Consider the following 20,633-nt stretch of genomic DNA (forward strand, 5'->3'; position numbering starts at 1 on the left):
TTAGCGCGCAGTTCTTATAATAATATAATGAGATGTGAAATTAAAGTAATGAGGTTTATTTTTTAAAACTTTGGGGCCAACAGCACTAACAAGAGCAGGCAATTCTGCGATACATAGCCAAAGGCATCATGCGGACGCAATTACACATTTGATGCGTTTTAAATTAACACTAGGGTAACTTGTATGTTTACTTATTTAACATATTAAACATGTAACTTCGCAGACATAAAAATATTTTCTTGAAAGTGTATGATGCTTTGGGGCTCGCTTGAAATTTCGCAACGAATAAACATAATGAGGAAATTGTTATTTACGAGAGTGGTTTTAGATAACGAAAACATTTTGATCTCTTTCGCAATATAAACGTTTTGTAGACTAACGAGAAGTTTCTATGGCTCTTTCTAGTACTCGCAAAGAAGTGTTTCGATATGGAAAGAAATGGAAATACTTTATAAACAATCGATGCTCGATTCCGAGTTTATTTTCAGATTTTGAGAATCGATTAATTGAGCTAAAGAATTGATTATTTTGATTTTACTTTTTCTCTTAAAGCTAATTTGGTACCAGAGTGTATGGAGACTGTTTGAATTTTGAACGTTAGCTGTACGGAATTTCTTCTCAATTTATATGAAGTTTTACAATAGATTAGATATACTAGAGATAATATAAGATAAATAAACGAGATTTGCACCGGGACCTTAGGTCTATTGTGCCCTCTCTTAAATCACAAAGACTCCCCTAGCATATTGATAAAAACCAATAAGCTGCTAGTTGCTAGTGAGGCGATGTGATTCCTATTTGGAAACATTGATCCCAGGGTCAGATGAGATGCACTTGGTTACATTCCGCAAGCCTATTCAGCCGTTCTAGATATACTAAATCGGTCGAGAATAAAAAGACAGAAGCTCTTAAGTATTTAATCGAACTCCTATAGAGCATTCAATGCGATTAGAGAGTCTGAGTCAGGCCGTGTCAGCAACCAAAACTTTATGAGGAAGTCAAAAGTTGACCAATATGTAAATGTGGTACTCCCCGCAAACGCCTGTCTCTCAGCCTAATTTTATATGTACAATTATATGGAAAATAAATATTTTTTTTTAACTCTGCAAGCGCCCAAGAAACAGTCTAAAATACAGGTGCAATACTGTACAGTTTGAATACGACCAACTCGAAAATATCAAAGCAACGAATCAATAACAACAGAGAGGATGTGAACTGCGCATAAACACAATTACCTGGAAAAATAATGATTATTCGAACGTGAATAAAATAAGGGGGCGCACAGACAGCAGCGATGCAACAACGCTGGGGGAGCAAATGAAACGTAACTGTTGCGCATAAATGCACACTCTCAATGCTTAAATCGGTCGAGAATAAAATACACGAAGCAACTTTATTTAATTGGCAACTCCTTGGTTTATAGGCGAGGGGGCGACGAGGAGAGTCTGAATCGCGCCGAGTTTCCAGTGTTCAGCAACTCGCTTTGTGTTCTTATTCGTAGCAGTTCGCTGCGACGTTTTTAAATGTGTTCTTTCTTTCGTAAACGCCTAGTCTGCTCAGCGTATATTTTTTTGAAATTAATATTTTGAATATATAAAAAATTTAATTTCATCTTTTTGTAAGTAATTTGTAAATATGTATACAAATATACATAATATAATATAAATATTTTAAAAAATGGAGTATGACGAAAAAATCGAATTAATTAAAGATATTGTGAAATGTATGAAGGAAGCCAACAAATCAATTTAACAACAAAAGGATGATATATGTTTGTTTTAAAAATAAAATGTATTTCTGGAAAAATAATGATATATTCGAACGTGAATAAAATAAGGGAAGCGACAGACAGCAGCGATGCAATGGGTTAACGCTGGAAAGGAATGAGAAAAAAACTGAAACGTAACTGTTGCTCATAAATGCGACACAAAAGAGAATCTCAATGCTGATGAGCAGCAGAGTAAGAAATCAACAAAATAGTTTAAGGCAATGCAGCAGTTCGTAGCATCAAAGCAACAAATCAGCACCGGTTGATCGGCTACATGTGGTCAATATCACAGCAGCACATGGCAATAAGCCAAAATGTAATGCAAAACTTAGAGTAGGGGAGTGCGGAGAGGAGTAAACTTGACTGCAAGTGGAAGCGCTGTTACACTGCATCATTGACCGACGCGCTGTGGCACGGCAAGTTGCCATTTTCAAAGTGGAAATTTAGGTTGCCGGCAACAAAATGCAGCCGGTGGACAAGGTGCCGAGTGATGATTTGTAAATGAAAAGAACGAAAATAAAACAAAATTAAAATTAATCAGCAATTGAGATAAGCAAAGTGAGCAGAAAGCGCACAAGTGTTGGCGCAGTGTAAAAATAAAGCAAAAGATGCGAGTGGCGTCAAAAAAAGCTAAAAAAAAAGGCGAATGCGAAATAATGATTGAAAAACCGGGTTTACATATTTGAACAAGTTGTTAGCGCAGTTCGGTGAGTACATAATCGCTGAAGTAATATTGACGGCGAAGTTCGCGTTGTTGCTTGTCTACTCATTTGGTAAGGCGCTGACGCATTCGCACAGAACTCGGATGACTTGTCGGACGCGCTTCTAGCAAAAAGCTATAATTTACAACTGTATATGAGTATAGATAAACAAAACTTCAGTATTAGAATTTCTTTCTTTTTTTGTAGTTGTTGTAGTTGTCGCGTTTGCACGATCAGCGGTGATGCAATTTCTTTGATTGAGGCGTTGTCAGCGCGTTAAAACGTGAAATTTTTTATTCAAGTAAAAATTTCTAATTGAAACTCTACAGTTGAGGTGAATGCGCCGACAGCACGGCAATTATTCGCAAAACCACATAAACAAATACTATATAATATGTGTACAAGGAGACCCCCTAACAGCGCGCCCCCAAAGTTATGGAATTGTTATGGCAATTGAGAATCAATAATGTGACATTCCAAGCGTTAAGGTGGAGGCGCAAAACTACATACATACATACATATATATATGTACACACATGTATTGCGCCCGCTGTTTGCTTGAAAAATTAGCATTCACTCAAGGCCCGTAAATATGCGACCGAAAGCGAGTAGGAAAACTACAAAAAAGGGCGGTAAATAAGCCAAAGCGAACAGCAAAACAAAAACAAGAAGATACGTTAACTTCGACCGTACCGAAGCTATAATATAATACCGTTCACAGGCGCATTTCTTATAGCATAAAAGATCTTTATTTTGATTTTGTTCGGACACTTTGTCTGTCAGCTTATACTAAAAGGTCCGATTTGAACAAAATGAGGGAGAGATATCTAGGGAGCAGGATTCTAGAAGATAGGGTCAGGTGTAGGTGGCAAGACCACTGGGATAATAGTCCTAAGGGTCGAGTGACTTATGAGTACATTCGAGACGTTGGGTTTGTTGAGGGTAACCCAGACTTCAGATTTTGTCTGAGTCTGGGTTTTCTGCTTACGGGGCATGGCCTCTGAATGCATTTTTGCATCAGAGGAATCTATCTGATAGGTCGGGTTGTTTTTGTGGGTCGGGGGTAGAGGACTGGGTGCATGTAATTGAAGAATGCCCGGTGTACTCGGACATTAGAAGTCTGGGTAGTATGGGGATTAGCTGGTCTGATGGACGTTTAGATGTTAGGGGTGTGATCTTCACTAGTCGGAATGCCGAACAGTTAAGGTCGTTTGCGCGGGAACTGTTTAGGCGGCGAAGGCGTTTAACTGAAAATTAGGATTAGCTTCTTGAGTGAATAGTGTGTGCGTTTGGGGTCCAACCCCTAGCCAACAGTTCTTAGCTCAACTCGTGGTAGTTTCTGCTACGAGGTCGGACTGTAGACTTAATTCTGCTCATGCGGATTGTCCCCCCGGGGAGTATCGTGGTGGTTGTGGCTAAAACCCAAATGCTGGAAAACTGAATCTTTGGGTGCCGGACCTAAAGTACGAAAGAGCTTTTATATGTGCCTCGAACCTTACCAAGAAGGTTTGTGTGTCCATTCCATACTGTGTTGCATGATATATGTACATATGTATGTATATACAGTTGAACTTCCATAACTCAAAATTCTATAACTCGAAGTTCTCCATAACGCGAATTCTTGAATTGGCAATGGAAGTCAAATTTCATACAAACAAAAATAAATATTCTGTGTTCAGGGTATAATTAAGACAGCAAAGCAAGAAGGTAACGAAATAAACAAAGAAAATCAAAATGGAAAATATTTTTGTATTAACAAATAAGTCTGAATTTGTAGTACATATGTATGTGAACATGTACATAGGTTAAGCATTAGCAAAGTAGTAAGTACGCCGGCGCGCTTACTAAACACTCGACTAACTAAAAATGGGCAATGGAATGCGAATGCTGTACTTATGTATGTGTGTACTTATGTATTGTAGGTATACATATATTAACTTAAGCAACGTACTACTTATTTTTAGGCATGCACATAAGTACACATTTTTAATTGTTTTCGCCAACTGCTAATATTATCAATGCCATTTTTGTACTTGTTGGTGCTTTTTGTAGATAAAATTTTAAATTTTGGTTTATGGAATTTTTAGTTGGGGTATTGTTAACAACGAGCACGAAATGCATTTCTCACTAATTCTATTATTCACACCTCAAACCAAAAACAAAAATGTGAATTGAAACAAAGAGAAAATGGTTGAGAAAAAGAGTAGAAATCAAAAAGTTCTCAGTCATCAAGGCAATTGCTGTGGCAAAGCAGTTTCGACAGCTTGGTAATCTAAGTGTGCACAATAAAATTCACATAATTATGAAGGGGTATGACCTTAAAAAATTAAAAAGAACATATTTTTTATGAAAAAAATATATAGAGTAAAATAATAAAAAATATATATTTTATTTATAATTAATTATGACTTAAGAAAATCAAAACAAAACTTTTTAAAATAAAAAAAAATGTTTTTGTTTTTTTTTGTTAGAAATTGAAAAAATATGTATATAGAATAAAATAAAATAAAAATTTATTTTTAATTAAATATGAAGGAGTATGACCTTAAAAAGTTAAAAAAAATTTAAATTAATAATAAAGAATGTTTTTTTATTAAACAAATATACATATGTACATAGAATAAAAAAATAAAAAAAAAAACAATAATTTAATAAATAAAAAAAATTAAAAAAAATTTACCATGAATCCAAAAAACATTTTTAACTGAAAAAATATATATATATAAAAAAATGCGATTAAAGAAAATTAAAAGCAATTAATTAAAAAATGGAAAATATTAAATATATAGTTATAAAAATAAAACCAAAAAAAATAATGTAAATAATCACGGACAATAAAATGTGAATGCACGTTTTTATTATTAAAAAAAAACTTTTTGGAAATCTAAAAATTAAATATTCCAACTAGTTTTTAAAATATTGTTTTTTAAAGACTGCTAAATATTTAAAATGTAAAATTGAATTGTTTACCTAATCGGTGTCTTGAAGAACATATTTAAGGAAAATACTGCTTTTTTGCAAGAAATAATTAAAAAAAATTTCAGCAACACATAATTTTATTAAAGTGGTAAGCAGTTAATTGAGTAATACAATTTTTTTATTTATTACAATTATATAAAAAAAATTTATTGTAAGTAAGTTTTGCAAGAAAATACAAGGTATCTGAAATAGGTAACCAGATGTAAAGTAAAGTTATGCGGCAGTCATACCCCTAATACGCTCCTACTTATAGAGTACATAAATCGGCATGACTTTATGAAGTAAAAAATATTTCGATAAAATTTTAACCGCAGTAATACTTATTTGCTTGTGAAATAAAAACGTGGTTATTGTTATTGTAGCTAATGTGCGCAACATTATTATTGTTGTTGTATGGTTCTGTGGAATTCGTAATAAAAATAATGCGAAGTAGAATTGTAGAGTAGCAAGTGTTTTTCAAAATGCTAAGGCTTATATGATTCAGCGTATGCAAAATAAATTATTTTATTTTATGGTCCCAAAGAAATGAAAAAAAAGAAAAAACGTTAAATTCGGCTGCACCCTTCACAGATGCATTTCTTTTAGTAACTATGAGTTCAGTTTGTATGGAAGCGATATGCTATAGTAATCCGATCTGAACAATTTTTTCGGAGATTATATTATTACCTTAAGCAGTAATCCATGTCAAATTTCGTGAAGATACCACGTCAAATGCGAAAGTTTTCCATACAAGCCCTTGATTCCGATCGTTCGGTTTGTATGACAGCTATATGCTATAGTTAGCCGATCTGAACAATTTCTTCGGAGATTACATTGTTGAAATATAATATATATATAGAAAATAACCTGTGCCAACTTGTAAAGATACATCGTTAAATGTGAAAGTTTTCCATACAAGAACTTGATTCCGATAGTTCAGTTTGTATGGCAGCTATATGTTATAGTTGTCCGATATCAGCAGTTCCGACAAATGAGCAGCTTCTTGAAGAGAAAATGACGTTCGCAAAATTTCAAAACGATATCTTAAAAACTGAAGGACTAGTTCGTATATATACAGACAGACAGACGGACAAACAGACAGACAGACGGACATGACCATACTTTATAGGGTATTCGACGCTTCCTCCTGGGTGTTCGTGACAAACTTAATATACTCTGTTCAGGGTATAAAAATATCTAAACTAAAAAATTTTAAAATCAGCTTAAGTCTCTTGAAAGAACTAATACATTTTTTATTGAAATACAGGGTGTTAACGCTAGTAAACAGTAAAGTTTTAACAAATCTTTCGCCAACATCTATGACTTTAAATAACTGTATAATATACTTACATACATATATGGCTAGTGTCTAAAAATATTTTAGATAAGATAACACTTTTCTCTATTCTTTCTTTTTCTTGGTTTAATTACGTATGTCTATAAAGTAATGCGTCACTAACACTTATCCTAATCCACTTGTGTATTTCAAAAAGTTGGAAAACCCACCTCTTCGTCGATTTCAAAGCTGCTTTTGACAGCACGAATACGAATGTGATTTCTTCAATCTGCTGGAGAAAATAATTCGAGCTGCAGAACTTAACCGAGCAGGTACAATCTTTTATAAGAGTGTACAGCTGCTGGCGTATGCCGATGATATTGATATCATCTGCCTCAACACCCGCGGCGTTAATTCTGCTTTCTCCAAACTGGACAAAGCAAAGCAAATAGGTCTGGCAGTGAACGAGGGCAAGACGAAATATCTCCCGTCATCAAACAAACAGTCGTCGCACTCGCGACTAGGCACCCACGTCACTGTTGACAGTCATAACTTCGAAGTTGTAAATAATTTCGTCTATCTTGGAACCAGCATCAACACCAACAACAACGTCAGCCTCGAAATCCAATCAGAACACCTAAAATATGCTTTATCGAAGGATTTCTGGAATATCTCAAGAGACGTAAATACATTAACTAATGAGAAAAAATCAGAACACATTTAGGTGCCTTTAACTCTTCGAGATCCACGATAGGCTACTTCATTTTCGCAGTGAGTATTTGGTCCAGTAGGTCGAGCGTCGGTCCGTTGTGATACCAAATATCGTAAATATTGGATCATAACCTTTTCAGATCGACAAAGCGCTAACAAATTTGTTGAAACGACTTTTTTTTGTCGACAAAGCGCTATACGATACATTTTGTAATATATATGTATATGAAAAGGGCGATCACATACGATACGATATGGTTTCGGCTATGTCTTTAATGTTTCGTCAAATGGGTTAAGATTACCGAGATGTTTCAGCCTCAGTCTTGCAAGGGCTAGACAGTGGAGGAGAAAGTACCTAGATGTTTCCATCTTATCCTCTTCATACAACTGTGACAACTAGCGTCCGACAAGATTTTAAGCTTCACCGCATGAATGCCTATTGGATGGTGTTCAGTAAGAAATCCTACGATTGCGGCAAGATGAACTTTGCTTAGGGCAAGTAGTTCAGCAGATCTTTATTCTAGGCCAGAAGGATCTCGCAGTCGCGCAAATGCAAATGAATGCAAATCGATATCGATGGATGATGAACCAATAAACATACATAAATCTCTAAATTTGACTTCGTGTGACTTCGAAAGGAGTTGGCATGCACTGACCACCCAGATATTCAAATTTTGCTCTCCATGGCATGTTTGTGTGGAGTAGTTTGAAGAGTAAAACATAAGTCAACAATCCTCGAACAATAGAGCAAGTCGAAACAAACGTTCGTGCCAATATTGTAAACATACGACCAATGAATTTGAAAATTTTTATGAAAAACGGGTCAATACGATCAATAACAGAATGTTACGATCTAAATGATCGACAATAAAAGGAACGATAATATACAATATTTATTGGATAGAAACAACCTATTGTGAATACTTTTTCCGCAGTAACTGCAAAATTTTTTATTTCAAAACTGTCAACGACCACTATATATGAACATACTCTTTATAATAGTCTAAACTTCTTTAGTAGCAAGTATAATCTTCTACGAGTATATATTAATAATTTTCATAACTGTTCTCCCTGTTGCTGATTTCACTTTAGATACAAAATTCAAAGATAATTTAAATACAAAAACTGTCTGAAATACAAACAAAATCTTGTAGAACACTTCAACGCAGACTTGGAAAAATAAATGATACCAAGGAAATATTTGCTAAAAATAAAGCACAGGGGCCAATAGCCCACAGCGCCCACATAAAAACGCACAAATGTAAACAAAACGTGGGCGAACAAAGAGAAAAGCAACAAATTTGCTTAAAGAAATATTAACGAAAGCTAAACACACTACAAGTTTTCTTTCTTCGGCCCTCTTTTTCTAAGTACTTGGGTATAATGAGAAACCTTAGCGCGAGGGGCCATTAAGCAATTTAAATATGTAGCAAATTTGTAGGACCTGAAAAAAGACAGACAGCAGAAACACAGCAAACACAAAAAAAAAAAACAAAGCACAAGTAAACATTACCAAGTGCTGACAATGCGGAAATTTTACGCTTACTGAAATGAGCACCGTAAAATCGCATTTATAGTAAACAGTAGCTAGTGAGCTGGTCAGCTAAGCGCTATCTAACAGTATGCGGTAACAGCATATGGCTTTAATCAAGCGCATCGTTTTGATATTGATGGCCACTGAGTGCGTTCGGTTAAGCGATTGGTTGTTTGCAGACAACTGTGCATCGATTGTTCATAAACACAAAAACGGTAAATGAAACGCGAACTGATTGCAGTTGAATCAATGTTTATTTGCACTTGGAGAAACAAGAAAAACTACTGTTGTTTGTATGGGAAAGCTTCCGAAGAAATGAGGAAAGTAATCACATCAATATCTATGCAGTCATTCAGTGCATGCCTCAGGAAATCTGGTTTAGTGATGGTGTTAATTTTCTTATACAACTGTATATAAGCATTTTAAGCATTTTTCTTTGGTCTAGAGCTTGTCTAGAAAGAGTAGAATACGGGGAGTAACAGTGTACAAGCCAGCGCCTACAAATTAACTTACAGTTACTTGACAGCTGTTTTACGGCTGCTACGGAATGCTTAGCAGTCACAATCGTTAGCCATTTTAACAGCTAAAGGTCGAAGTCTTGCGTATAGAGTACAACAACTACAATTGTAACAGTATGCATGTCAATAAAAAAAACTCTAGATTGACTTGAAATCTACTTCCTGTGGACGTAAAGACTGGAGCCTACCGTCATCGAACTAATTGGATCTTATCAATGCGACTTAAGACCTCAAAAGACTACAATCGACTAGATTCTCAACATGCGCCAAATCTTGGAAAATACCTCTGAAAGGAAGATCGACACACACCATCTCTTCTTCAATTTTAAAGCCGCCTTCGACAGCACGAAAAGGAATGTCATGAACTTGGTATCCCCGCAAAGCTAATAATGCTGTGTCAGCGGAGGTTGGGTACCACCAAAGCTCTGTCAGGATCGGGAAAGACCTCTCCGAGTCGTCTGATATCAAGCGAGGTTTCAAACAAGGAGAATCCCTATCGTGTGACTTCTTCAATCTATTGCTGGAGAAAATAATAGAAGCTGCAGAGCAGACGATACAATTTTCTATAAGAGTGTACAGCTGCTTTCGTACGCCGATAATATTGATATCATTGGCCTCAACAACCGCGGCGTTAGTTCTGCTTTCTCTAGACTGGATAAGGAAGCAAAGCAAATGGGTCTGGTAGTGAGCGAGGGTAAGACGAAATGTCGCAAAGAAGAAGAACAAGCCATATTTGAAACAGTCTCTCAGAAATGAACCAAGTGAGGAAAAAAGTAAATATAACACAAAATTTAGTGTTGGGCGGCTAATCTGTCGAACCATTTTGCCGTCATAACCTATTGGAACAATTGTTCATGATGCTAAATCATAAATTGATAATTATTTGATTGATCGCTGATGCAATATGCCGCCTTATGACAGTTGTCAAAAATACAAAAAATTAAATTAACGAAAGCACGTTTTTGACATTTAAAAGTTCACTGACATCCATCCATTTACTTCATCTCCATTTTACTCAAACACTAAAACTATTTATAGAGAAAACCAACCAGCAACAAAAAGAACATATTTAAAAACTTTCAAACCGAACATACACTTTCTTCGTTTCCAAGCGAATAGCAATCCAGCAAAGAAGCCGTTGAAACGCAGAAAAAGAAAAAAAGTTGTTTTTGTGGAAATAGGTCAACAGAATAAATCAGTTACCAATAGCAGCGAGCACGAACTGAGATAAATTAAAGAAAAGTGTGAAATGCAAAGAGCAGCAACAACAAGCAGCTTTGACTTGCAGTGGCAAACACTGAAACGAGAACGCGTGCGCACAGGTCAACGGTGAACGTGTAAAAGCTGTTGCTATTATACAAGATTGTAATCGCATATGTATGTATGTATGCATGTAGTATGTGTACATGGATATTATTTTACGAGTAAACATTTTTCGAAGCTCAATTTTACAGTTACTTTTTTTGGCTTAATTGGCGAAGATTGGGTATTTAAAGAACGATTACAATAGTCGTTTATTGTCCAGAATGCCAGCCGAAACGGTTAAATAATTAAATGCCGGGATGTAGAAGAAGTTAACGGAGTGAAGCAAGCAAAAAGTCTACGCAACCAGATTGCAGACTTCATTGAAAAGTGCGCTTTTGCTCTTTATGGCCAATTTGGGATATTGTTTCGATTTTATTTATAGAATAAGTAAGTGGCGCCATAGAGAATTGTAAAAAAAATACTTCATTCGATTTTCTATTTTTACAAGAACAACACTCGAATATTGACATGCTAAAGAGAGAGAGAGAGAGTGGGAGATCTTCAGAATAAACTTGCGTTAGAAAGATAGATCCTAGATCAAGACAAATGGATCTTCATAACCGACATGGACCTGATTATTTTTCACGATGAAGAACTGTTACGTCAATAGCAATTTCCAAAAATGTTTCAGTAAAGAAATGTAAGACTATATTCGAGTCCCTCAGCTTCGCGATCTAAAATTTTGCATACATCCTTTTAGGGTAACTAAGAAGCCGCTTACTTGCCGCAACCGATCAAAAGAATGTTCCCGTATAGAATTCTTTATTATTTGACAAGATTTACGAAATTTCGCACCGATTATTGACGAATGCAACGCTACAATCTCCGCCGATATCGTTGAGATCCGACCACTATAGAATATTGCTGTTACTCAAGCTTGCCAATCAGATTTCCATACCATAAGAAGTCAATCTAGCAAGCAGCAAGAATAGCAGCCGTGGCTGAGGGTGTATACGAAGACCGTGGAGAGCCGATTCGGCGCCGTTCGCAGCAACTCGGACTGACGTATGGAACGACTTGGTGCATTTTACATCGAGCTCTTAAATTGAAAGCTTATAAAATACAACTTGTGCAAGAACTGAAGCCGCTTGACCTTCCCAAGACATCGCTTTGCTCTATGCGCTCTTGAAAAGTTCCAAGAAGATTCGACGTTTTCGAGCCAAATTTTGTTCAGCGATGAGACCTATTTCTGACTCAATGGGTATGTACATAAATAAGCAAAAATGCCGCTTTTGGGACCAAGAACAACCTGAAAAGATTCAAGTCTGCCATTTCATCCCTGTGATCTCGGTGACATTTTTCAACAAGACCCATCAATCAATGGATTTATTGAGATAACACTTCGGTGAGCAGATAATTTGGGACGGTCGATTGGCCACCGAGATCGTGTGATATCACAACGCTAGCCTTTTTCCTGTAGGGTTTCTGAGTCATTGAAAATTGGACTCAACGAATGGGAAACCTGTGACATAGCCGCGGCCAGCATATGAAAGAAATAATCTTCAAAAAATAAATTTCAAAAAAGGTTATTTTGAATGATGATAAAAATTTCCTTTAAATTTGAAGTTTCTGTGTTTTTTCATTAAAAAAAAAAGTAGGGAACATCGAATCGGATTTCCCTTCGCCATCGGTGCAGTCGAAGTTAACGATTCTTCTTGGTTTTAAATACGTTTTTCAAGCAGAAATCAAGCCTCCATATATAATATATAGTTTTATAGCATATTTGAGATGAGATGAAGTCATTATCACAAAACTTGATATTTAAAATCAAAGAATAAAATGCAAACATAGCACTTTTCACAGTATAATCAGCATTCAAATGTGCCCATGATTTTGAAAGTGGTATAAGTCATATTTTTTTGGTTTCGAGATATTTAGAGTTTTGCATTTTAAAGGATTAAAAAATATTCTTGCATTATGGATTATGATTTTTCGACAGTAAAGTAGTCCCAACAAGCAAGTATTTATTATGATTGTGAAATTTATAGCCATTTTTAAAAGAAAATGTGGTTTTGAAAGGTTTAAATGACTTGTACCACTTTCAAAATTAACTGCATGACTTTATAAATGACTTATACCACCAATAAAACAATTTTATTAGTAATTAACATTTTATTCAAACTCATTTCATTGTGACTAAGTAAATTATTCATTAGTATTTAAGGAAATAAAGTGTTTGTGAAAAATTGGTGGAATATAGGGTAGTAGATCCATCATATCTTTACGTTTTTCTTTTGTTATTGGTCTAATGGTTGTATATAATGGAAGTAAATCAATATTTCCGTATGTTCTAGGTCTTCCTTTTTTAGGTGAGAGGTCTAATACTTTGAATTCGGAGTTGTCATCCAAGGAAGTTTTATAAAACATCTTATATGGGGCATTTTTTAGAAATCTGATCCATTGTATTTTTAACCAAGGCACAGCTTCTCCATTGACGTTTTTCTTTCTATTATTCGTTGATTCTTTTAGTTGTCTTGTAGAAATAAAATCTTTTTGATCCATTTGTACTACCGAAAATGGGTTTCTCATCTTACATGATTTTATTAAATTATAATAATGCTCAGGGATGTATAAATAATTCGATTTTTTAATTTTAGTTTCTATCAAACCAAAATCGCGATCATTTGGCAAAAAAGAATGGCCAGATACCATAAATTTATGATCAATTGTTTCAACATTATTATCAGATGACTGAACAATTTTTAACCATATTAAAGCTATGTTAATGTTTCGATTTTGTCCTGAGCAGGCATCACTGTAAGCTATTATATGCTTTTGAGTGGTAATGTCCCGAATGTGCTTTAAGATGCAGGACGCAACTTCCTGTGATCCTCTTGAGGCGATTGTTTCATCCCATGCATACATTTTAGCATTTCCATTGTGGAAATTATGAAACCCTAAATTGTATACATACATGTTGCGCTTATAGTAAGCTACCGAAACAGAAAGTTTTGGATAAGGAAGCGCTTTCTGTAGGTCAAATGTGAATCCGTAATTTTCACTCGGGTTATCTTTTGTTTTTTGTATGTCATCTGTTAAACATTTTCTAGCCTGTTCGGCACTTTTAAGATGTGAATCATGAATTTCCATAAGACGCAACTTCTCGTCTTCATTACTGGATGCTTCAATTTTTAGTTTTATCGAATCACACTTTTGGCACGTGTCTTTACGAGGAGTATGAAAATTTAGGTTGAACTCAGTATTAAATATTTTTCTATAAGTCCACTCCTTTACACATGATGTATTATTTTCATCACATTTTTCCACATATAGCCCATACATTTTTCGAATATCTAAGTCAGCACTTAGATACTTTCGACCTGAAGTGTGATGTGATCGTGTGTAATGGCTCTCACATGCTGGAAAACTCAGAATATGATCTCGTACTACTTTAATTTTTTCTTCATCTGTTTTTCTAGATGAACTAGCCATTTTGCCACGACCATCCATTCCAGGTGTTTCAGAATTTAAGGCACGGCTTAATCTTCCGTTAGATATTTTGAAAGTATCCAAAAAAAAAGTTTTGCAAACAGAAACTTCCGAACTCATACATACATATAGATGAAACTTGAAACTCCATTTTCTCATATATCCTTTGTGATTTCTGGGGCGTTTTTGTTTTATTGATTGTTTTCTTATAAAACCATACAGAAACATATTCTGCTTTTCGAAACTTGCTAAATTCCAAAAATAATCAAAATTAGCTTTCCTGTCTTCATATCCGATCCCATTTAAACACTTTTTGGAACAAAGACAATCTATATTTTCGAAAAGTTTAGCCCTCACGGGCTTAGAATTTTTTGTTTCATATTCCTCTCCACGATTTCTCTTCATTTTTCTTATATTTTGGGCATAATTCTGTTGATTGCGTGTCCTCTTTCTTGATTTCATTTTGCTTTCTTCCATTTGTAAGGGTTCCGAATTCACTTTTAAACTATGAGCTGATTCATCAGAAGACGATATCATTCTTATTCGTTTCCATTTCTTGGGAGCATTACTTATATTTGTTCGCCGTAAAATGTCTACAATTAACTTTAAATAGTAGGTTTTTACATTAAAAGTATTACTTCATCATACCTGAACCACTATCTGAAGACATGATAAAATTACTTTGTGAACACACTGACTTATACCACTATCAAAACAAACAATATCTGTATTTCAGTTAACAACTGAAAAATAAACACATTTTAAAGAGTTAATTTGCATGGCATGCTGCTAATCTCTTCAGATTATGTTATTTTATTAAGATTTGATAAGTAATAGCTGATAAAGTAGATTTTTTTAAATTTTTGACTTATACCACTTTCAAAATCAAGGGCTCAAATACAATATAAACAATAAAATTCAATTTTATAAGTAAAAACGTTACTCAATACAATTAATTTTCTTATTAAATGAAACGGCAAGGCATAACACATGACAATCAGTGTAAACAATACAACAAAAGCACTGTTTCAGCAAGTTCATCGCCATAGTTACAACAAAGAGAGATTACGCTGCTATTTTCATACAACTGTTCTTGGGTAATTATTGTTTGCAAAAACAAAAAAAAAAATAATAATAATAAAAATAGTGATTAACAAAGGGCCGTATCACTGTAAGTAATAAATAGCGAATACAAATGAATAATAATGAACTTGAATTACTTCGCTTGAGCTTATTAGCGGAACTTATTAGTTGAGCAAAAAATAATTGTTGATAAAAAAGGTATTGTTTTCTGAACTTATGCACACACATACACATACATTATAATGGGGCACGAAGTTGGTAATACCCAGTAGAAATCGTCGGAGACCCATCAATGTTTATAGTGTATAAATGATCAGAGTGACGAGCTGAGTCGGTTTGGTCATGTCCTGTCTGTCTATCTGTGTACATATACTACAATGTATTAGTTCCCCAGTTTTTGCAATACCGATCTAAAATTTTGCACAAGTCAGTTTCTTCCCTGGCAGTTGATCATTTGTCAGAACTGTCGATGCTGGACCCATATAGCATATAGCTGCCATACAAATTGATCGATAAAATTTAATCCATGCATGAAAAGCCTTTGGATTTGACAAGCTATTTTCACGAAATTTGGTATAGAATATAGTCCAAAGCAACATTATGTACAAAAAAATTGTTCAGATCAAATCACTATAGCATATAGCCTGTCTACCTTTTTGTACCATAAAAATGCACTTGTTAAAGGTATTATAACTGCTTGCAACCAAAGTAAACGTTTTTTCTTGTTTAATACACATTTTAAGCGGAAAATAAATAGCAAACAACAAATACATATGTACATGCATGCTATCACGAGCAATCTTGAACAATGAACAGCTTCTTGCAGACAAATTTGTTTGATTTTCACATGAAAATAAGTCAGTTCTTTAAATATTGACAACAACTGCGCTGACCAATTTAAAAATACTTGAAGACAAAGGCAATTGTTGATTTGATGGCGGCAGAATTGTAAAATAGCATATTTGCTCATACCAATGCACATAAGAGAACGTCTACTTAGTCAATATTTGGGCTTAATTTATATAAGAAAAAATCACGGTACTTATATGATAAATGTATACCATCTGATCAAACTTGAACTGGACTGGGCCGAATCGGTAAAAAATTGTTTCCTAGATTTGTACAACACATTTTTTATTTTTATGTGAAGTTTGATCTCGATATCTCAATTTTTATTATGGAACGAGTTTGCTTGATATTTTTTCCCAATTTGTGCATCAATGAAAATGTTGAAGAAGTATTTTGGTGAGTCTACTTTATCACATAAGTATTTGAATGATATGAAGCATTAAATGAAGGTCGTGAAGTTATCGAAACTTTACTTATGTCAGTCAACCATCCAGATCCACTAAAAACGATAGCATCGAAAAAAATTAAAACCGTCATGTTGGCATGAGAGAGAGTCTTTTGGAAATACGATTTCAACACACTAATCCACATATAAATATATATACTTTCTCCGCCTTATTGAAGTATTCATTACTCATTCAACAGGCAATGTGGTTAACCAAACTTCAAGCGGCTTGAAATCTTATCAGAAGTGGAAATGACTAATACAACTAATAATACTATGACTACACCTAAATTTCTACACTAAAAAAGTTACTTTTCACCAACAATTCAAAAAATCTTCTCACATCTACGTTCAGTGAAATTCCCCATTACGGGCAATCCTTATAGCCGGACACCTCACATACCCATAACCGGTTAACTTTCATAAACACGGCATTTCCTTAATATTTTCATATAAAAGTAATACCCTTAACCAGACTTGAGTACGTCACTAAAGAATATTTTTAAGATTGTAAATCTTATCTTATCTCTTGAAAATATTTTCATTTTATTGGGATTTTATTTTACTTTTGTGAAGAGTCTAAGTAAACAAATTGTATTGTAAGGTATTAGACGATTGCAGCTTTAATAGAGGTTGTATTTTGAGGCAATTTGCGCTGAGTTTAATTTGAATGAATCATTACGGGAGAATGAAAGCCCTTTTTTAATTGTTGGAACGACAGCGAATTTAGTTCCAAGGTCATTGCAGGATAGTCCAAATTTAGCCTGTTGAACGCATCGATATATTCCATTACTGGCGAAATAAGAAAAAAGTTGAATTTTTTAAAATCGCTACTAAATGTTGGTAAATTTATACATTCATTTTGTTCGGTGCAAGTTACGTTCATTGACAGCAATGTGCTTCGTACTTTCACAATTTGATGATAACGATAAAAGTGAGAAATAATATGACAGTTTGTGATTTCCAGCAAAACATTTGAAGTTTCTTATCAAGGCTTTACAATTTTCCTAAGATTAGAACTGTATAATGTAAAAAGATACGAGCTCTCAAAAGCCAATTTCCGCCTACAACTTTATACACGCACATATGTAGGTAAACATTTTTGTTTCTATAAGATTTTGTTTTTATGAACTATTATTATTCTGCTTCCCTTTCATATTTAATTTGACGTTCAGTGGAATTCTTCACGTAAATATCACAAATTCAGAAAAAGTCAGCACTTGCATGCCAAATTAAGTGAAATCTGCAATAAGCAGCAGAAAACACAAATAACAGTCATCATCACGTGACACCAAAAGCCTTGTTGGTACAACTAAACACAAATAATCATACATTTGTATGCATAGAGGAAAGCAGGTGGTGAATGAGGAGCACTTTGGCAAATAATGATATTTTTATGGCGTTGGCGAAGCCAACTACACGAGGAGCACTATAGCACTGTAATGAGAGGTATAGTGGGCCAAATTTAAATTGTAAATAAGTGAGTATATACAACTGCTGCCACAAATTGATGAAAGCACAAATTCATTTTTCGAGAACAATGGCACAATGTAGAAAGTGACACATAAAAGCCAAACAATCTGATGACTACCATCATTTGTTTACAAGTTACAAGAGTTCAATTTGCGAATCCTCAATCTCAACAGAAACGTGCCTGCTTAATCCATCAACTAGTTGTGTGCATAAAAATATGTTTACTTTGTTGTTTTCGCTAAACTCACACTCATTTCGTGATGGCTAATTGTTAAAAGTATTATTGTGGAGAGTATTAAAAAGTGAAAATAAAATTGAAATTGACCAGCCGTGCAACGCTGAATATTAATCGCATTGGTCACTGCCATTCAAAGGCTTTTGACCCAAGTTGGAGTTTGTATGGCATGCCATGATCGCCCAACCATTAACTATTTAAATATTTTAATACTGCTAGAGCAAAAACAACTTCGGTAACATTCTTTAACAAATAAAAATTACATTCCATTTTTAATATAATTTGCCGCATTCGACGACTTTTTGCTACACTCAATTTTGCCTTGTACTGTGAGCTTTGTCTTTATGAAACTTTGAAACTCAGAAACTGCTCAGTTATGGTTTTTCTTAAAACCAGTTCTCTGCTAATCAAACTATATATTAGTGAGGTGCTGTTGAAGCAGCTTTTGCTTCCATTGCATGCACATACACATGTGTGTATACATGTATGGTACACAAAGAAAGTGGCTGCTCACAATTCCGTCAGCCAGTGGCATTGATATAAACAATGACGGTGAGTCGGCCACCGACGCAGTTAGCTATGCCAATAATGCGCTGACACAAAATCACGAATTATGGCTAACACAATGGGTGCAATTGATGCTTCTGAAAACTTACAATTAATTTTTCTTGTTCACACATAATATATTAATTATTTTGAAACCACTTCTTAATAGTTAAATATAATTTGTTCACCGTAGCATATTATTAAATTACGTTTGGACTTACCAGTTACTTGTATGTGCGTTGGACTCCACATTTTAAATTTCCAATTACAGTGTTCACTCCAATCTGAAAATTAACTTTTTTCCTCAATTTTCACTTTTTTTATTTCCAATAAGAATAATATATTTTAAATCAGCCAGTTGTATGATATTGCGTTTTTGCACGATTCTTTTCTTTTTTGTTGGATTTTCACCTTTGCTTTAAAACTTTTTTGTTAGCTTCACCGACATCACAACACTTCACTGCACTTGCTTTTTACAATCACCTTAACACTGCCGAGAATATTTTGTTATTTTATACCTACGACACATTAAAAATATATTAAATTACTGAACAAACAAAAAAATCACTTAACCCGATTGCATTCTTAAAACACAATACCAATATTACCTGTATTTAAAGCGCTAAATGAAATAACTGGAAATAACAACCGAACAGGTCAAATTGCAAAAAACGAGTGACAGCTGTTCACCAAAGAATTTCTAACGAATAAAAGTAACGAGTACAAAGCCGCAGCGCTGCATTTTAATTTTGTACACAATGTTTAAAGAGAATCTTTGTCTTTTACTTTTATTAAAAGAGGAAACTAAATAAACTGAATAATGATAATGAGTGAAGAGATAATGGTTTTATTTAAAAAAATCAAAGGTTTTGAAATCATAAATAATCACAAAATATATTATCACATTCTGGTTGTGTAAAAATTAATCATAAAAAACCAGGCGACATCTGCCGGAGGATTGCGCTTTCAAAACAACTATGCGAAATGTCATTTATGCATTTGTTTTGATTATCTCAATTAAAATTTACGAGTTTTATTATTCTGACTAAGAAAATTCTAAAAATTCGATATAGCAAGTATTATTTACCCATTTGAATAAAGGAAATTGTGTACAAATTTCATTCCACTACAAATACAAATTACAAAAATGGTTTGTGTGCCGTGTTTCATCATTCCTGTGCTGCTGTACATCTGGCACAAATTTATCCAACCATATGTATTACCTATTATACAGCGTTATTGGAATCCTTGGGAGAAAAAGGATGCTCAGGGTAATGTAATAAAAAATACACCCGAGTTTCCATTCGAATGCAAAGGCGGCGCTTGCCCCTTCACTGGATCTAAAAACAAAACTTTAACCAATGACGGAAGTGAAAAGTCAGCTGTTGTGAAGGACGCTGTGGATTCCAGCTCCAGTGGGCCAGATGCAAAGAAAGAAAACTGAAATTATACTAGTGCAATTAGGTTACATGTATAACTGTATGTAATATACAATTTACAACATAATGACCAATGAAAAATACATAAACTTGGGGCTGGGCATAATGAAGGCAACTATATGATTACTGTATAATCAAAAGCAGACGGGTATTAGTGACACTTTTGCACAGCTGTGTGCGAAGTAAATTTGTTTGTTTTGCATTTTAAATAACTGTATTACCTTAGCTAAACATTTAATTGTAAATAAAGCTGATTTTTCAAACTAAAAGCTGTGTTTTTGTTTAGTTACAATAAAAAAGTTGGAAATTTATGCATAAAACACGTTTTAATGCGTAATACGCTCATCCGCCCCGAACAGCTAA

The 20,633-nt window shown here is 34.3% G+C and overlaps 2 protein-coding genes across 5 annotated transcripts in view; one reads left to right on the plus strand and one right to left on the minus strand.

Annotated features, from left to right (window-relative positions):
• LOC126758946 (rab11 family-interacting protein 1) overlaps positions 1–19,515 on the minus strand; it is a 50,706-nt gene extending 31,191 nt beyond the window's left edge. For 2 of the 4 annotated variants that reach the window (XR_007666929.1, XM_050473435.1), the window contains exon 1: positions 19,053–19,505. Coding sequence is in view for 1 of the 4 variants with exons in the window: in XM_050473435.1 (XP_050329392.1) it covers positions 19,053–19,083 (31 nt within the window). In the remaining 3 variants the exon portion in view is untranslated. Of the gene's footprint in view, positions 1–19,052 lie in introns of all 4 variants that reach the window. The other 2 variants (XR_007666930.1, XR_007666931.1) reach the window with 2 other exon arrangements.
• A 303-nt stretch (positions 19,516–19,818) lies between these two features.
• On the plus strand, positions 19,819–20,539 carry LOC126758988 (UPF0729 protein GD16342). Its single transcript, XM_050473505.1, has one exon. It carries the CDS (start codon positions 19,979–19,981, stop codon positions 20,273–20,275), a length of 297 nt encoding a protein of 98 aa, XP_050329462.1. The 5' UTR covers positions 19,819–19,978; the 3' UTR covers positions 20,276–20,539.
• The last annotated feature ends 94 nt before the right edge of the window (positions 20,540–20,633 follow it).

Source organism: Bactrocera neohumeralis, chromosome 5, assembly GCF_024586455.1.
Source record: "Bactrocera neohumeralis isolate Rockhampton chromosome 5, APGP_CSIRO_Bneo_wtdbg2-racon-allhic-juicebox.fasta_v2, whole genome shotgun sequence".
In the NCBI taxonomy this organism is placed as follows: domain Eukaryota; kingdom Metazoa; phylum Arthropoda; class Insecta; order Diptera; family Tephritidae; genus Bactrocera; species Bactrocera neohumeralis.

Bases quoted from the DNA above. Each gene is read 5' to 3' on its own strand.
- LOC126758988 (XM_050473505.1), top strand. From the start codon at position 19,979: ATGGTTTGTGTGCCGTGTTTCATCATTCCTGTGCTGCTGTACATCTGG.